General features: G+C 40.3%; 2 protein-coding genes across 5 annotated transcripts; both read left to right on the top strand.

Annotated features, from left to right (window-relative positions):
- Window positions 1-1,504: 1,504 nt before the first annotated feature.
- wdr12 (WD repeat domain 12) lies at window positions 1,505-8,040 on the top strand. The gene is made up of 13 exons (XM_040014896.1): window positions 1,505-1,665; window positions 1,933-2,027; window positions 3,024-3,118; window positions 3,237-3,343; window positions 3,791-3,906; window positions 5,638-5,792; window positions 5,883-5,928; window positions 6,018-6,103; window positions 6,188-6,328; window positions 7,071-7,176; window positions 7,265-7,397; window positions 7,637-7,709; window positions 7,799-8,040. The coding sequence occupies exons 1-13, from the start codon at window positions 1,625-1,627 to the stop codon at window positions 7,868-7,870; spliced, it is 1,266 nt and encodes a 421-aa protein (XP_039870830.1). The 5' UTR covers window positions 1,505-1,624; the 3' UTR covers window positions 7,871-8,040.
- Window positions 8,041-8,954: 914 nt separating this feature from the next.
- Window positions 8,955-18,062, top strand: ical1 (islet cell autoantigen 1-like). 4 transcript variants are annotated; one of them, XM_040014890.1, is made up of 15 exons: window positions 8,955-9,081; window positions 9,835-9,859; window positions 9,971-10,145; window positions 12,981-13,053; window positions 13,480-13,603; window positions 13,697-13,895; window positions 13,987-14,112; window positions 15,008-15,106; window positions 15,223-15,308; window positions 15,517-15,566; window positions 15,706-15,750; window positions 15,914-16,069; window positions 16,484-16,756; window positions 16,842-16,937; window positions 17,183-18,062. In XM_040014890.1, the coding sequence occupies exons 2-15, from the start codon at window positions 9,852-9,854 to the stop codon at window positions 17,296-17,298; spliced, it is 1,626 nt and encodes a 541-aa protein (XP_039870824.1). In that variant the 5' UTR covers window positions 8,955-9,081; window positions 9,835-9,851; the 3' UTR covers window positions 17,299-18,062. The 4 variants fall into 4 exon arrangements, with proteins under 4 accessions (XP_039870824.1, XP_039870827.1, XP_039870826.1 ...); XM_040014892.1 differs by having other exon boundaries at window positions 8,957-9,081; window positions 16,842-16,931; XM_040014891.1 differs by having other exon boundaries at window positions 8,965-9,081; window positions 9,840-9,859.
- The last annotated feature ends 354 nt before the right edge of the window (window positions 18,063-18,416 follow it).

Below are 18,416 nucleotides of genomic sequence, written 5' to 3'. Positions count from 1 at the left end.
TGTAATTATTTATGAGTTAATAATTTTCTCTGTTGATGTATGGCACTATTGGAGAGGGGTTGTCTGAAATTTTAAATTATTTATTTTGGCACTAAAACGGTCCAAAATGACTCGGATCATTTTCAGCATGTACCATCAAAATGTGTGCAGTAGAGGGTTAAGGCCACATTAAGAAAAATAATATTGTTGTTCATTCTGAGAATAAAGTCCAAATATTGAGATTAAAGTTGAAAGTGTATTTTGAGGAAATATCAAAATGTGGAGATTACAGTTGTTTCAAGACAAACCATACTTCAGAATCAGTTTAAGTAACAAGAAAGTAAATGATTCCTCTTTTAGCTCATAGACACAGTGTGGTGATCAGTATAAAGACATTAAGAAGATGGTGTAGAAAGCTGGATCTGGTTCGGTGGAAAACAACCAATGGCTCTTAATGCAAGGTTATTGATGATTGCACCCTCATGCAATGAAGATGATGTATTAAAAGACAGCTGATCAATTTGTTTCACTAAGCTATCTAAACAATGAATTGTAATTGTAATCACATGTCAACTTTTTTTTTCTCAAAATAGATGTTCGACTTAATCTCAAAATTTTTACTGTCCTCTCAAAATGATGAACAATATATTTTTTTCTTAATGTGGCCCCAATACTCCCCCCACCTGTTGAATCCCACCGTAACCCCTGACTTTTCTTATTTTACTGTTTAGGTGTGGAGGCAAAGTCACCCTATAAGTAGGCAATAGAAAATAGGTATAAAATGTTCTCAAACTGAGTACATTAATTTGAATCAAAATTTAAATAACAATAATATTTATATTTTCATGTTCTAATATTATTTTGTTATTACATTAATATAGTATAAGGTTGCCTTTGTACAAAAATGGTTATAAAAAATTTCCTCCTTGGAGCTCATTTTTACTTTCTTTCTTTGAGTACATTTCGGAGTTTGTACTTTTGCTTTAGTAAAGAATTTACATTTTTAATTAGGCAACAAACATTTAAACCCTTTGAAGCTCTCATTACATATAAAGGCGATATACTCAGACCTGATGCTTTGGACTCGTGTTTATACTCATATGCTAATACAGTGTATTGTCAGGTGAAGCTAACCTTCGTTTTTAATGATTAAAAGTGCTGATAAGCTATCAGAAGTTATGAGGAAACTTTGGTATTAGTTATTTTGTTCACACAATGTAAATAAAAATATTATTTCTATTAAATTTCACCGTGTATACTGACAAATGCTATCTCACATCGATGAATGTAAAAAGCAGTCTCTAGATCTTTTAGGTCATTAATACAAACATTTTACATTGAGGTTCATCTAATCATCGTAATAACTGGTTCGTAGAGGATTTATCATTAAATACATTACCGTTGAGTCCTGCCATCCTAAGGAAGTCAGTCCGGACTCCCGAGTGACCAAACTTGGGTGCTTGGGAGGAGCGGAAGTTCGCATACTGGCCAGGCGTCACTAGACGATCGCAGAGCTTCTGCTTTTCGTTTTGCAGTGGTTTGTTTCGTACCACATGGCAAAACTGCACGAGAAGCGTGTTATGAGGATTCCTTGTATTTTAATATTCTAGAGCTCGTGGTGGGCAAAATAAACACTTAGCTAAAAATGTCTCAGATACAGGCAAGATTCTTCACAGAAGACAAAAGGTGAGGTTTAAAAGAAAGAAAAAAAAAACTCAACAGAAAATGACAAACAAGCAAGCGAGCTAGCTAACTTGCTAGCTGTAATTTAGAGTAAACAGTATCATCTCATTGTGGGATGTTCTGTCTTTTCCTCTAGCAAAAAAAAATCTTTTTTTTAATCTGTAGTTCTGATCGTGGCTAATTCGTAGCGATGTTTTTTTTAAATGCTAATGCTAACAATGTGAAGTTATGTAGACTCCGGTAGCAGCTAAAATATGTCTATCTCTGTAGGTACGTTGTAGATGATGTCCCGTTTTCCATCCCAGCTGCATCCGAAGTGCAGGAACTCAGCAATGTAATCAACAAGCTGCTGGAAGCTAAAAATGGTAAGCTCACTTTATCATAGGCACACAAACTATTCCCCACCTTCTTTACAATTCAGCCTCCAGCTGCAGAGCTGTAAACACAGAATAAAGAGCATTATAATCCTAATCCTCAATCACAGGGGCGGATCTACATGGAGTGGCACGTGGTGGCACCGCATGGCAGATCTACGGGCTGGCATGCCCTAAAATATTCTTGTAAGCAACTGATGCTTACGATTGTGCCAGAGTACATTTTGAGTCAATGCCATGGGCATTTTTAGATTTCACACAGGCATTGATTGTTACACTCTGGGGTCTATGGACACGCCTCATCTCCAAATCACCTGACTGATTTAAGATGCCATAGCAACAAGCTGCAGCCACGTTTAATCTCCATTCAACTTGTGTTGAAAGTTCAGACTTCAAACTACACACCAGTTTTTAAATTTTATTGATAGGCCACTAAATCCGGATCTACGATCATAAAAATACATGTGATGCTTTTTTCTACTATCGTCACATTTAATGTGGGATGAAATGGTAAAAAGTTTGTTTTCTAAGGACAGCACAAAAAAAGATCAGGAAAAAATGCCACCCCTTTTGTATTAGTGTAAAAGTGTACCATATTGACCAATAAAAAATTATTTGGCAACACATGGGATTTGGTTATTTAGGAAGAGGTGAACATTTTCGGAATGACGGCTGCGGGAGAGAGAAAGAGAGAGCGAGTGTCTCCAGGTGAAGAACAGACTGAGTGATGCACCTCCTGCTGTTAGGCCTGCAGGGTTTAGGCCTGTGGTGTTCTCCACTTTCTTGTAGCAGACAAACTATTTTTTGCACTGGCACAAATACTGTGTGTGGCATCTTATTGTGGCACCTGATTGTTCTGTAAATTTAGTTTTAGTAGTATTTTTAAATGGTTGTACTATATGTTTGTGTATGTGTATGTCAAATGTAGTCCTTATCACAGACTGTACTTCTAAAAATCTCAGATAATTTATTTGGTTCTCTTAACAGCTTCTCACAGTAAAGTGGACTTTGACTTCCTGGTCAGGGGTCAGTTCCTGCGAACCTCACTGTCAACTTACATGGCGACAGAGGGTATATCGACGGTATGGCCTGCTATAGTGCTTAAACTCGTATGGATATATTGTATAAAGCGAGTCACAAGCATCCACATGAGTAAAACAACATTAACCAGATGTTTTACTCTGTTTGCCCATATTCCAGGAAGAAGTTGTGGAGATAGAATACGTGGAGCGGATCACGGCCCCAGAACCCGAGGAGTGTATGATGCATGATGACTGGATTAGCTCTGTAGATGCTGATGCTGAATGGTAAGATGGTTAAGAGCAGACCATCAGTGTGCTTTTTATTAATTGGGAAATTAGATCAGCAAAAATTTTGTTGTGATGTGTTCATATTTTCTTTTGTCTTCTTGGTTGTTCATTAGCTAAACAAAAGTCTTAAACCACCCCTTATTCTTTATCTTTTACTTCCAAGGAGCCAGACTTTCTATTCCTTTTAAAATGGTCCAGAGCAATAGTGCTGCAGGCTTTCTGAAAGTCTTGTCTAATTTGTCTTTGGACATTGGCTTCTTTTTCAGTTCAGTTCTTGTACATGGCAAAGAACCAGAAGCTCGAAGCTTCTATATGAACATAACATTTTACAGCAACATTTTTTTTATATATAATATCCATAAAATCTTTAGTGAAACTGAAGATGTTTGAGCAGAAGGCTCATAATGATTTGAAATGGAATGACCCTTATTTTTTCCCCTGCAGGATCCTAACAGGGTCATACGACAAGACTGCCAGAATTTGGTCTACTGAGGGCAAGCCTGCGATGACTGTGGCTGGACATACAGATGTGGTCAAAGACGTAGCCTGGGTCAAAAGAGGTAAGTGGGACAAAATGAAACAGACATGTACTGCTATGTTAATAGTAGAGCTGGGCGATATAAGATTTTTTCATATCACGATATGTTTTTTTCATTTCAGGCGATAACGATATCTATCACGATATAAGCCAAATAACTATATTTGTAAGATTTAAATGTGCCGTTGCTCACAAGTAAAATGTGAAATAATCAGCAGCTTGTTTTTATTTAAATATTTATTTCCCATAATAAGTTCAACAGGGTAGATGTACTTAAGGAACATGAGACTTTTTCAGATAAATAAAGGCAAATATTGCAAACTACACAAAAGGCAGCTGCTAAAGCGTTTAAGTTTCAAAATAGAACAAACGAAACAGACTACTAAATTGTCAATTCCACTTAGAAACAAAATATTAATTCTAAAAATAAATCTTAGTTTGTTTTACAGAAGAACAGACAAAACTGACTAACTTTTGTCAATATCAAATAAACTGAGAACTAAAAGGAAATTCTCAATCTCTCCTTGTTGTATAGCTGAGCTTTTCAAACAGTTTTAACAGTTACTTTAGTCTGACAAAAGCCGAATGACGAATTAGCGCTTCCAGTCAGAGACTGAGGCTACGTCCACACGTACACGGGTATTTTTGAAAACGGAGATTTTCCGTTTTCGTTTTAAAAAATAATCCCGTCCACACATAAAGGCAGAAATGAAGGAAAACGCTGCTATGAACATGCCAAAGCAGCAGGTGGAGCTAGATTCCTAACCGTGCAGAAATGTTGGCCAATCAGAAGTCTAGAAAAAGTAGTTTACTGGGAAAAAGTAAACAAAGCTGGGGCATAGAAGCAGAACCGAGTCGTATGTGTGGAGGGACAGTAACTGTGTGTATATGTAAGCATTTAAACACTGCAGAGAGTAGAATTAACAGTAACAGTATTGTAGAAATTCATTTCACCGAAACAATAACGTGGCGCACAGTGTGACGTCAAAAAATGCGCACACCTTTGACGCTGCGTTTTCTCCGTTTTTCTCGTCCACACGTAAATGCAAAAACTGAGTTTTCAAAAATATCCACCCTGGCCGGAGTTTTTAAAAATCTTCGTTTTCAGTGACCAAAAACGCCGTTTACATGTGGACGAAAGGTGCAAACGCATAGAAAAATCTGCGTTTTCAAAAATACCCGGGTACGTGTGGACGTAGCCTGAGCATGCACCAGTTTATTGTATTTCCAGACTTGCTTTCGGCACAATTTACAGTGCACGCTACTCTGTTTTTTGTCAGACTTGAAATAGCCGAAATACCTTCACACTACGGAACTTCTGTGGCTCTTCCGTTCGACAATCTCTCCGGCATTGGATCATCTGTTTTCTCTTCGGTAACCTTCGGTCACGCTCGGTTGATTTTTCTAGTCGGCACACTCATTTCCTCCATTACCCGGGCGGTACGGTGGCTGGCTGCTTCCCAAACAAATACACATGTGCGGCTTGGCACTTGTGCTGTACGTAACAAGTCACGTGACATGACGCTGCGGCTGTGATTGGTTCGGCTCTGCGCTACTTAATTTGGATTGGCTGTTCTTTTTTTTTTTTTTTTTTTTTTTAAGAGGACAAGAGCGGCGAGGTCTATCGCGATAGTTTAATTTTTCTATCGAGAAAAAGTTATATCGCGATACATATCGTTATCGTTCTATCGCCCAGCTCTAGTTAATAGTCAAAGGCTTTATTAAGTCCTCTTTGTGGATGTTTTCTGTGTAGAGGGTCTGACCTCTCTGCTTCTGACGGCCTCTCTGGACCAAACCGTGTTACTGTGGGAGTGGAACTCGGAGAGAAACAAGGTGAAAGCCAGACATTGCTGTCGTGGACACGCGGGGAGTGTTGACACCATTTCTGTAGACCCCACAGGAACGAAGGTAAGGTTGGAGAGGGCAAGACAGAAACTTAAAAGACAACAACGAGTGCTGGGATTAATGACTTTGGATGTTTGTGGTAAACACTTTCAGTTCTGCAGTGGCTCCTGGGACAAAATGTTGAAGATCTGGTCAGCAGGTATGATCCCAGAATGATTTAAGGCCTCTTTATTGTTAAAAAAGGTATTGTTGTGATGCTGCTACAAACTATATTTCCTGTGCTGTCAGTGCCTACAGATGAGCAGGATGAGATCGAGGAGCCGGCTGACAGACCAAGGAAAAAACAGAAGACTCAGCAGCTTGGCCTTACCAGGGTGAGTGCACAACCAGAGTATGATTGACTGGAGAATAAGCCCGCTAAGTCATTGCAAAATGAGTTTTTGTTTTCTTGGGCACAGACTCCCTTGATGACATTATCGGGACACAGCGAGGCAGTGTCATCTGTCCTGTGGTGTGACAGTGAGGAGGTTTGTAGTGCGTCTTGGGACCACACCATCCGCATATGGGACGTCGATACTGGAGGGATGAAAACTACGTTGGTGAGAAAAATAGAAAGTGACTGAATTAGCGATAATAAACACTTTTGGTTGTTTCATGTGACAGATTAATGAGCATCATCCTACAGTTGGCAGTTCGTCTTGTAATCGCAAGGTTGCCGGTTTGAGCACCGGCTCCGACAGTCTCGGTCGTTGTGTCCTTGGGCAAGATACTTCACCCGTTGCCTACTGATGGTGGTCAGAGGGTCAGGTGGCGCCAGTCTCCGACAGCCTCGCCTCTGTCAGTGCGCCAGGGCAGCTGTGGCTACAATGTAGCTTGCCATCACATGTGTGTGAATGCGTGGATGACTGAATGTAGTGTAAAGTGCTTTGGGGTCTATAGGGACTAAGTAAAGTGCTATACAAATACAGGCCATTTACCATTTACAGGCTTTTATTCTATTAGCTATGTCACAGAGGGTGAAACACAGGTATAAATGATAAAAAAGACTCAGAGCCACAATTTGACTTGTTTCTTCAGTGTATGAGTGATTTAAAATGCCTATAATAGAGGAAATCAAACCAGTGACATACACTACGTATTACTGCTATATGCCTGTGTGTAGTGGATGTATGCAATGCATGTCCCAATCCTAAGACAAATTAGGGTTGCAGACTAATTCAAAACTCGGTTAACATCTCAAATAGTTTGAAATAGCATATTTATCAACCACCAAGTTTATCTTTTGTTATCATATACTCAGTTTTCCAGTATTTACCAGTTTCACTGTTTTTCTTTTCACAGACGGGCAGCAAAGTGTTTAACTGTATTTCCTACTCACCTTTGTGTCGACGGCTGGCCTCAGGTAGCACCGATAGACACATCCGACTGTGGGACCCTCGCACCAAAGGTACGACTGTTCTAAATGTCACAGACATCTATGTTTCGACTTGTATTGTTGTTTGTCACTCTTGTCATCTTTACAACTCTTCTTTCAGATGGGTCTCTTGTTCTGCTGTCGCTGACCTCTCACACTGGCTGGGTTACCGCTGTCAAGTGGGCACCATCACATGCGCACCAGTTGGTCTCGGGTTCCCTTGACAACCTAGTCAAACTTTGGGATACCAGAAGGTAAGTGAAGCTCATAATTGGTACTACTGTTAAGGGCTCCGCTCTAGTCACAAGGAACATATTTCTAATGGGACATGACCAGAGGTGGAAGTATTGAAGTACAAATACTTAGTTACTGTACTTAAGTAGAATTTTCAGGCATCTGTACTTGACCTAAGTATTTATTGTTCTGATTACTTCTTTAACAGAAATATTTTCTACTCTTTACATATTTAAAACATTTCTCTGTTGTCTCCCAGCTGTAAGGCTCCTCTGTATGACCTGGCGGCCCATGAAGACAAAGTATTTTGTGTGGACTGGACAGAAAGCGGGGTACGATGTGTAGGATATTTGCACACCAACAGTTGATAGATGGAAACAGTGATGTTCTCACAGTGTCCTCTCTCTGTTTCTGTTTGCAGCTGATGCTGAGTGGAGGCGCAGATAACAAGTTGTATACCTACAGATACTCAGCCCAACAGGCAGAGGCATAAAGATTCAGCAAAGACAATATTCAGGACTTAAATCAAGGACTTCAAAGTGTTGGACAAATATCTTGGCTTTGTTCTTTGCTTTCCTGATTCGTTTTACACAAATGTTCTTACAGCTCGTCCTCGTTTCAGTGTTATCCAAACAGATTATAAATTAAATCTTTCTCCTAAAATGTTGTCTCCTCACCTTCATTTAACTATACAGTATTTATATATAACAGTTTATAAAGTGTGTGTGTGCTCTGGAGCAGGATATCAAGGATGTCACTGTACTGATTCATCTTCCCCTCAACCCTGACTAGTCTTCCAGTTACTCAAGTTAAAGAAACATTTGACAGATCAGAACTGTCAGTGGAAGCAGCTGCTGGTCATCTTCTACACCACCATCATCCAGTCTGTCCTGCACACCAGTCACTGTTTGGTTTTGCTCAGCCGCGAAGAAGGACAATGGGCAATCAGGTCTGCAGAGAGGATCGTTCAGTTCATTTCAATTAGCAAAATGCCTACACAACATCAGTTGGGCAACCTTAAGGTTTATATTAATAAACTACCTTTTAAAAATGTTTTTTTAAAGTTTAACACATTATGCATTCACATTATAAACTTCCTCATATTTCTCAAGAGCCAAAGTCAACCTGTTGACTATTTCCTCCAACTGGTTTGTCAGTGGAGGTGTGATGAAAGAAGGAGCTCCAACTCCTCCTTGATTAATATGCCTAACATAACTTTCTTAACAACTTGACGACTGAAACCAACTGATATGACCAGATAAGCTTTCCAACATATTGGTGCTGAAGTTCCTAAGGGACTCATTCATTTATAATAATTATATCTACATTATTTTTGAATTTTAGTTACATTCACTATTTATAGACTGACTCATATAGCCAGTATCACGACCATCAGAATCGCTAGTTTCTTTTGACATTATCACGTAGAACACATATAGATTTAACATGCTATATATTTATTTATCACGCCAATCACGTCCATCTTTACGTATCGGAGGAAAGAACCGATTATCCTCTGGTAGGTTATCCTGTCTACAGACGATCTTTGAATTCAGCTGTCTAACAGCGGCCTCTAGTGTTCATACATCGCTGCAGCTGCTTAACCATATCCTGTTTCTGTTACTCAGATGGTGATGGCTATCGTCAGAGGAGGCTAGCTGAGCTGAATACATGCACAGAGTGCTGGAGAGAAAGTAAATAAAGGTAACACTGTTTTCACCTTACAGAGGATGGAGCCATACAATGAAAGACTTTCAGTAAAACGCACGGTCGCTCAGTTAGATGGTCTCAAGACGTTTCGCAGCTTTAACCATCAAACCTGCTACTAGCTAAACTGCTGCTAGCACACAAGCTCCTTTGCGGTTCCTTAGTTCGTTTACTTCGTTTACGTGTTTACCCTTTCATAATTGTACTCTGTGTAGATAAATGTCCGAACGACACCTGGTTTTTTTGGGGGGGGGGTTACGTGTCAGAGAGCTCTATTTTGCTGAAATGTAATGCTCGATATCCAGCTGTCTCAGTTCTCCCTGACTCCTTGAAGTCGCAGGTGTCTGATCCCTGCTCCATATTCGAGGCATTTTAAATTAGCTTCTTTAGCCCTCAGCACCGAGGCGTTTGGGCCAAAATAAACCCACATAAGCGTTTGTAACTTGATTATATCTCAGCTCAGTCTTCAGGCATGTTTACTGCTTTTTTGTGTTTGTGTGTACATCGAAGTCATACAGGAAGCCCAACTGCAGGAATATCTTTTATTACTCAATGATGTGTTAAACGTTGAATAGATGGATTTTATTCACTTTTGTACAAAACCCTTTCCCCCCCTTATCATATCTGCTGTCTGCTTATGTATTTTTGCGTTGAGGAATCTTCACCTAGACAGAAACCTAAAATGATTAATTTATGCTTTATGCTACTATTCTCTTCATCTGTCTAAACTGTTGTTTTGTATACTTTTAGAACAGTGGTTATCTACTATGGACGGGTAGGTGAAAATTTGTTATTATTGTGAGCATTATATGCAATTCATACACACACACACACACACACAGCCTGGTAAAAAATGTTGCTGACAACGTCATGTCCTTGGCTCCAGGTTTGCCGGAGACATGCTGAGTGGTGGCCGGGCTCTGCTTGGCGAGGACAGCTCAGTTATGGCCCGTATGCAGAAGAAATTTTGGAAGACCAAACAGGTCCTCATCAAAGCCACAGGCAAGAAGGAGGATGAGTATGTGGTGGCCTCGGATGCTGACCTGGATGCTAAGCTCGAGGTGGGGAAGAACAGGCTTAAGAGTGTTTTAATATTTGGCGACACACAAGATGATATTCATTGCTCAAAATTTGAAGGAAAATGAGGAATTTATTCAAAAGAGCCTGGGGCTGTTCAAGAAAAAGAAATTCTATTGAGAAAATACAGTTTTTAAAATTAAATAACAGCTTCCAGAGTAGGAAAAAAGCAGCTCACAAACTTGAAGTTTTGAGGAATGGCTTTAAGCACAGGAACTACAGGATGTTTGTTTTTCCTTTATTTTCCGTCATATTGGTTTGATCTTGTTCGACTCTTCTGTCTTCCACAGATAGCCATAACTTATCCTAACTTTTAATCTAAATTCTAAATATGAATAGCTTTTCAGTGTTAGCAGCTTTAGGGAAGTGCTCTACCTGTTTTGCAGTGTGACATGGTATGCTTTACAGAATCCTTACTTGGAACACAGTAAGAGTCCAAATTTTCCCCATCTGAGTAAATTAAATTTGCTCTCATTAATAAAAGTTATATTAACAGCTGCAGATTTTAGTGTAGCCCAGGCGTCGGCAACCTTCAAGATAAAGAAAAAAAAAGAAAGAGCTGTTTTAGGTCAGGAGACATTGGGATTGGGGAGGGTAGATGGGTGGATGACAGATGTAATTGGGAGAGGATAAATTAATACATATAGTATATGTATTAATGGGGTTACAGTTAACCCTAATTCTAACTTGTGGCTTGTGAGGTGCAGGTGTCGACCTCCATTCTTTTCTCTGGGAGGCCGGGAATCTATGCCAGGAAACAACCTTGCCCCATTCAGCAGTGAGCAAGCCAGCTGTTTAAGCTACAGCGATGAACTTGCGATTTTCATCCTGTTCTTTTCAAAACCTTTCAAAATAAAACCCCCTACCAAGTCCTGCTAACTCACAAAGAAAGCACAAAACATTCATTCTGTTTTCAAATAATACATTTACATTTTAGAATAAGTTTGAAGACAAGAAATTCTTTTTTTATTTAGACAAGAAAATATTCTTGTCTTGTCTAAATAAAAAAGTTCTCTGCTGTATAGTACTCAGGCTAACTTCCTAAGGATTTTGTCCTTTTCCCAAGGGAAGGATTTGGTTTCAGTTGAGTAACTACAGGAGTGCTAAACTCCCTGCTTGAGTTAAAAGCACGGCACTGAACCAGCATTTGCCCCGGTGGCTTCACGTCCATTTGCTCCTGGAGAAAACTGCATCTGCAAGTTTAGTACAGATCACAAACTCTTCCACCTACCTGTTGTTTTTTTTTTTTTTTTTTTTTTTTTTTTTTTTTAAATCGCTCACCTTTTTCACAAGACAACAGCTAGAATAAGTGAAATGCGGTTCATTAGAAGGCAGACAGTATTGGATATCTCTTCTTAGAGATAAAATAACTGTTTAGTGTTCACAGTCTTGTAGGTGAGTGGAGAACATTTCAAAGGTCTCTAAAGCAACTGTGGCCTTGATCACTCAGTAGTCAGCAGTAATCTGAATATCAAAATAATGAATGCATCTTTAAACTGTCGTAAACTCTGTTGCCTGCTGTTTTGCTGCTGAGAGGAAAATAAAAGGAATCACACATATCAAAATAACAACCGAAAAGCTCTTACCTACAGTGCATTGTTTCCTGGTGTCCATTGCTTACAGAGATCTTTTCCCTGTCCACTTACATGAGTGCTAATTATTCATGAGGCTTTTGCAACAACAGCTGGATGGGGTACAGTGTGCTCTTTTACTTCTCATCAAAGAAGAGCACTTCTCTGGGTTTGCTGAAACACGGCTGTTATTTAGTCGTGCAGGTTCTGCCCTAAAGGCCTTTGTTTTGCTCTGGTACGAGATTATCTTTCTTCTGTTCTTCTGCTCTCAGGAGAACAGAAGAAATTCATCCCCCTGTGAGACAGACAAAAGGTACCTCTGTGCGTCTTCAGATTGCTCTTTCTGCTAGTATTGATTTGTGACACGTAATCTATTAAAATAAAACCTCCCGTCATATTTACGGAGCAGCACATTGTTATATTGCATATAGAAGAATGGAATTCATCATTAATGAATTTTGTATATATTGTTCTGTGTCATTGTGTTTATGTTCTAGAAAATCACAGTAAGTGCAAAGCTTGGTTAGTAATGCTCGTTTTACTTAGAGGCGTTGTGTAGGAGAAGTCACCTGTATGCTGATATGTTTGGCCACCGCTGAGGTCCAGATTAAAGTTAATGACTGTTTACTCTACAGTTAAAGAGTAACTACACATGTTCAGCACACCCACAACTTCTGCTGTCTCACAATCTTCAGTGAGCCCGTCTCTCTGCTAAGAATAAGACAAAGAATCGGAATAATTTATTAAACCCAGAGGAAATTATGTGGACACAGTTGCTCCAAGACAGTAACTAACAAGTTAAAGAACCGATGTTCAATGTTGCAGTATATTATAAAATAGCTCTAGTAATACAAATAGAGTGTACATGTACTTTCTATACTGTAGTGCTACTATTTTATTTATTTATTTTTTAAACTACTACTTACTATTCTTCAGCAGACTCTAGAGATCAAGGTGACCCTTTCCTTTCTGTCAGACAGCAGCACTAAAATGGCCTCAGAATATGTGTTGCTATGACACATGTAGTCACTGCTGTTGTCTACCAGGCGGGAGAAGAGGCAGCTCACTGACAACAGATGGAAAGGGCCATAAAAATCTGTTCTGTTTTGTGATTGTCAGCAGTGAAGAGGAGCAAACGTCGCACTGTTAAAGAACAAAACTTGACTTTCGAAAAAAAAAGCAAAAAGGTTAATCAAAAGGAGATGTTTTAAGAAAAGATCTCAAGATTGTTCCCGTTTGTCTCTGCAGTTCTTCCGCTCCGTTCAGTCTACGTGCACAGAGCTGCTGAAGGTGATCGAGAAGTATCAGCACAGGATCACACGTGAGTCAGATTCTGAGTCAGCTTCTCAATGAGGTAGGAATTCCAGGCGTTGCTATATCAGAGCACTCCGGAGACATACAACTAACCATTATGGGTGAACATTTTGTTGATGCTTGCAGCTTTCCAGAATTTAATAGTGTAAGTAAATGAAGGGCATTTTCCATCATTCAGTGTGAGCTACTGTCACATTTCGTAATTTGAAGTGTGAAGCACATGATGTAGCACATATAGCACTCGAGTAATTCCTGCTAAAAACTAGGGAGAGCTGATTGAAGAAATTATCGAAAGTTTTTTTGAGTGTGCAGCTTTATTCCTTAGCAGTGTTAGTGCTGCAGGTTTATGAGAATCTATCAAACTGCATTAGTCACTCATTTATGAAAGTCCTGCGATTTCATTGTGCAGTTATCTTCGTTTCTCTTTCTTCAGGCTTGTCTCAAGAGGAGAATGAGCTCGGCCTGTTCCTGCGATTCCAAGCCGAGCACGATCGCACAAAGGCTGGAAACATGATGGATGCCACTAGCAAGGCTCTGTGTGCCTCTGCCAAACAGAGGTTAGCAGCAGGAGAGAACACTGGCACTAGTGATTATGCGCTATAAAAATGCGAGTACACAAACACGAATTGTTTCCTGTCTTTTTTCTTCAGGATGGCACTTTGTCCGTCACTGCACCGTTTGCACCAGGAAGTGGAGACGTTCCGGCGGCGTGCCATTTCGGACACACTTTTGACAGTAACCTGCATGGAGAAGGCTCGCACAGAGTACAGAGGAGCTCTGCTCTGGATGAAAGATATCTCCCAAGAGCTCGACCCAGACACCTACAAACAGCTGGAAAAGTTCCGCAAGGCATGATGTGGCCCATTTGTTCGGGTTGGTTTTCTTTTGCAGTACTCTGTGTATGTATGTGTATCTAATGCAGATGTCTTTTTGTCCACAGGTCCAGGCCCAGGTAAGAGGGACAAAGAGCCAGTTTGAAAAGCTGAAGAACGATGTGTGTCAGAAGGTGGACATGCTGGGAGCAAGCCGCTGCAATATGCTCTCCCACTCCCTCTGTACCTACCAGGTACAAGTTTTTATCATTTCTAGGAATGGCTTCCCCACTTTGTTAATGCGGTGGACTAAATGTGAGGAACACTTCTAAATGTAATGAAGTCTAGTACGAGTACTGACGATTAACTCTGTCCCAAATGTTTCTTGAGCTTTTTTTTTTTTTTTTTATAAGCGACTAAATTCCAACCAGTCGTGGCAGATGGCCGGCCTTACCTGAGCCTGGTTCTGCCAAAGGTTTCATCCTGTTAAAAGGGAGTTTTTCCTTCCCGTTGTCGCAATAGTGCTCGCTCATAGGAAGCTGTCTGATTGTTGGGGTTTCTTTGTATTATTGTAGGGTCTTTACCTCTTGTAGGAGCAAGCTGGCAAAAGCTAAAACTGACTTTTTCCATTGTAAGTGAGCAAACTTACAAATCTAGTAAGTGGTGAATAATTATTTCACCCACTGTAATCTAATTTTTTTTTTTTTTGCTGTGTAAAAACACTCAGGCCCTAAAAGTTGATTCTGTTCATCTGGACGTAGTGTTTTCAGTCGGAGAAACGTTTCGTCACTCATCCAAGTGACTTCTTCAGTCTTAGCTGACTGTAGGTTTCCCCAATCTTATAAACAGTACATTTGCTTTATGGCTGAAACTAGGACCACTGAAAGAACAATGGGCTTGGAGGTCAGTTCCTTGATCATTAATATGCAAATTCTCATGACCATTAATCAACAACCACTGATCAAAGCTCATTGATCAAAGACCACTAATCAGTGACCATGAGTACCATTCACAGAGCCTAAAAGTCATAAGTTAAGTTTAGGCTCTTGTTTGTTGAAGAGAGATCAAGCTAACCTGTAATAAGACTGATGTGTTTAGGGACTCCTAAAATTAATGTTTTCAGTGATTGGGCTTTCTCTGTGCTGTTAGACCACCCTGCTGCAGTTCTGGGAGAAAACTGCTCAGGCCATGTCAGAAATCCACAAGGCCTTCCAGGGACATGTACCATACCAGTTTACCACACTCAAGGTATTTCAGATTGTTGCCCTTTGCTTCTACTTAAACACCAAACTGTAGTGGTTCAAAGTACTTGAATCTAAAGTTTTCCATAGATTGAAATGTACCACTGTTTGTACTTCCCTCAGGATCTGCGGGATCCCCTGGAGCAAATCTCAGACTCTAAAAAACAAGAGGAAAAAGAGAAGGCAGCACTGCAGAGCAACACAGAAAGGTATGAGAACATGATGGGACAAATCTGAATTGAAAAGTGTCTCATGAAATCCTTTTGTACGATCAGGACTTGGAGCAGTGTTTACCCAAGTGGTTTCTAAAAGCGTCTCCAAATCAAATAAAGGCCACTGCATTGCTATAAATAGCAAAAGCATCCTGATAAGACACTTTTTATCGTTATTTACCCTTTTCTCTCTTTCGTTTCTTAGTCTGCTTTCCTTGGATGATGACAACCTGTCAGGAAGTGCCATCGATGCAGGTATGTACTGCCACCTGTCGGCTAAAAGGCAGTCTGCACCAGCTACACTCGAAGCATCCAAGCATACCTATAAAATCGAGGAAGAAAAATATCGTCAATAGCAAATTACACATTACTAATGAATTGTTTTATTTTCCAGACCTCCCACTCAGTAGTGATGGGCAGAGGCAGACCGATGACTGCGGTAAGTGACTGTCTGCTTGTTTAACTGTGTTCTGTAGCTGGCACTCGTGCAAATACAACATGCATGCATGAATTGCTGCTGCTGATTGTGGAATGGATGGATGTCTATTGGCTTTATGATCGTTTGATCTCAGCTCACCAAATTGCTATCACATCCACACCAGCCCTGCAAAACCTCAGTGGACTGTCAAGAAGCTCTGATGATGACCTGATGCTTATGGCCTGTGACATGCCACAGCCCACAGCCCCAGCAAATGCCCTACACCAGCCTCAGGGCTTTGGAAACCTCGAGTTTGGCCTCTCACAGCTGCCTGCCACCGGTAAACTGGTTGGCTGTCTTTTTCCTCTCATTCTAACTTCAACCTGCTTCACTAAGTGTCGGCGTCCTACTTGACTTTGCTTGGTGTCATCAGAAATTCACTCCTACTGAGGTTTCAACTTGTGGGTTCAGTCTTTTTGCTTCCACTATCAGTCTTTTCTAAATGTGTGATTAACATTAAGCAATTGGGACCAATTCATCTCTTTATTTTCGGACTCATTTTATAGAGGACGGATACATAGCTGCGTTTCCCTCATTGCATGTTGTTACTCAACAAGTAGCTGAACTGAAGTCTTAACCTTCTGTTCTAATTTTAGTCCTCTTTTTCATGGTCAGACCTCATCTGACTTTGTTCGTTTCGGATGTGTTTTGTCTCTGGTTTAATAACTTTCCTGTTCTTCCCCCTTCCCTCTAGATGGGAGTCTGCACACTGGCCGTCAGCCACAGGAGGACGGTGAACCAGGGGACATGGCCTTCCTCAAAGACCTTCTTAGCCCTGGTTCAGGAGCTAACGATGAGTTCAGCAAAGAATGGCAGGATGCTTTTGGGATGTTTACCTCTCCCAGTGTCCCCACAACCAGCCAAGGAGCACAGAGTGGTGCAACAGCAGCACGTCCACCCTCTAACCCCCCTAGCCCCACAGGCTTTCTGCCCTCCCAGCTGCTGGATCACAGTTTGAGTTCCACAGGTGAGCCACATGTTGCTTACTGCAGCATACTATCTGATAACTGATTGTGCTACTGGATTCTTCACAATGGCTGTTTACCTTTTAGGTTGGGCAACCCCTCCTATGTTCCAAGCTCCACCCCTGCAGGTTCCTCAAAGTCCAAACCAATCAGCTCAGCCAGCTCCCAAATTTGCAGGTAATGGTAAGCTCTTCCTCATTCCTCAGAAAGTACACTACTTAAAAATACTCCCTGGAGGAAGTAATTTGTGTTCCTTGTTACGCATCTTATGCATCCGTGGCCTTGGATGCATTCTCACATAACTGCCAGTTAAGAGACTGTACTGTAACTTTAATTAGTTGATATTTGCTAAATATATTGCTGATCCAGGTGTGGCTGCTGTGCAGTAAACTTATAAAATGTATAAATATGTGTGTGTGTATATGCAGCTACCCCTGGGGGATCCAAAGACATGTCTGCCTGGTTCAACCTGTTTGCAGACCTCGACCCTCTTTCCAACCCTGATGCCATTGGACGATCCGCAGACGAGCTGCTCAATGCCTGAATATGTGCTTGTGTGTGTATGTGCGTGCATCTTCTCTCCCCAAGGATTCTTTGCAATGTTCCATGTCATCATTCAAGTAAACAAACACGAACAGTGAGAAAGACGCATATGAGTAAAAGATGGTGTTTTAAACAGGAAACATTGTCAGTGAAGACTGTTAACACTACCTGTGAAGTCATGTACACAGCAAACCTCATGTTTTGGGTTTCAGGTTTACTTTGAAGGGTTTATTTCTGTGGGTCACTGTCAGGGACTCAAAATGTCTCATCATAGGATATATTACATGTTTTACACTATTTTATATAGTGTATTTCCAGCTGCACCAGGAACACAGTGTATCACCATCACTGGAGAAACTCTGAATCTTCGCATCTGCATTACTTTGATTTACTTTATTGATAGAGCTCTCTGTAATAACTGGCCTGCATTGTATGCTTAATCAGCTGGAGTTAGAGTGCAGGCACAGAGTCCTCTATCTGTCCATCTTCATCTCTGATTTCACTCAAACTGGGTCAAAATGTATGTTTGAAATGGTCTCATCTGTTGTTTAACAATCACAAATCCAGGGCCAAGAAAAATCTGTGAAGGATTTATTCTGTACTTTTGAAGGAAATTTTGGCCATGGGATTTTTATTGTTATTGGTACATAAAAATGTACTGATTTACAAATGACAGCACTATTACTGGTTGGAGAAACAGAGGTTTTTGTTGTGCAGCTTACTGTAAAGATGGAAGAAAAGCAACACTATCAAGTAACACTGTAACTGACTATTTTAACTTTGTGTGGTGTGTATTTTGAAGATACACAGATATATATATGTATATATATATATGGTTTATATGGAGGAATCAACACTGGAGAGCTGTTACCATGTCACATATTTAAAAAACATGGATCCTTCACTTGCTGTAGATTTAGTGATTGTACTTCTTTGAGTGCGAAAAACTGCAGAAACCTGCATTTCTGAGTATTTATAAGTTTAGTGAAAAAATGTGCAGAGCTGTGTTTCTAAAACCGATTTGATGAAAACGAGTTATCATGTAAATATTCTCTCCACATGCACAGACTGAAACCAAATCCTTAGTTACGATATTTGTGTGCCTGTATAATCAAACTC

Source organism: Simochromis diagramma, unplaced genomic scaffold, assembly GCF_900408965.1.
Source record: "Simochromis diagramma unplaced genomic scaffold, fSimDia1.1 OVJJ01000680.1, whole genome shotgun sequence".
NCBI classification, from domain to species: domain Eukaryota; kingdom Metazoa; phylum Chordata; class Actinopteri; order Cichliformes; family Cichlidae; genus Simochromis; species Simochromis diagramma.
Note: the sequence above shows the minus strand (reverse complement) of the source record. Positions and strands in the feature narration are given on the sequence as shown.

Coding starts and splice junctions, on each gene's coding strand:
- wdr12 (XM_040014896.1), top strand. CDS start 1,625: ATGTCTCAGATACAGGCAAGATTCTTCACAGAAGACAAAAG. Junction 3,119..3,236: donor CGACAGAGGGTATATCGACG/GTATGGCCTGCT, acceptor CCCATATTCCAG/GAAGAAGTTGTGGAGATAGA. Junction 6,104..6,187: donor AGCAGCTTGGCCTTACCAGG/GTGAGTGCACAA, acceptor TCTTGGGCACAG/ACTCCCTTGATGACATTATC.
- ical1 (XM_040014890.1), top strand. Junction 16,070..16,483: donor CTCACAGCTGCCTGCCACCG/GTAAACTGGTTG, acceptor CCTTCCCTCTAG/ATGGGAGTCTGCACACTGGC. Junction 16,938..17,182: donor TCCCAAATTTGCAGGTAATG/GTAAGCTCTTCC, acceptor GTGTATATGCAG/CTACCCCTGGGGGATCCAAA.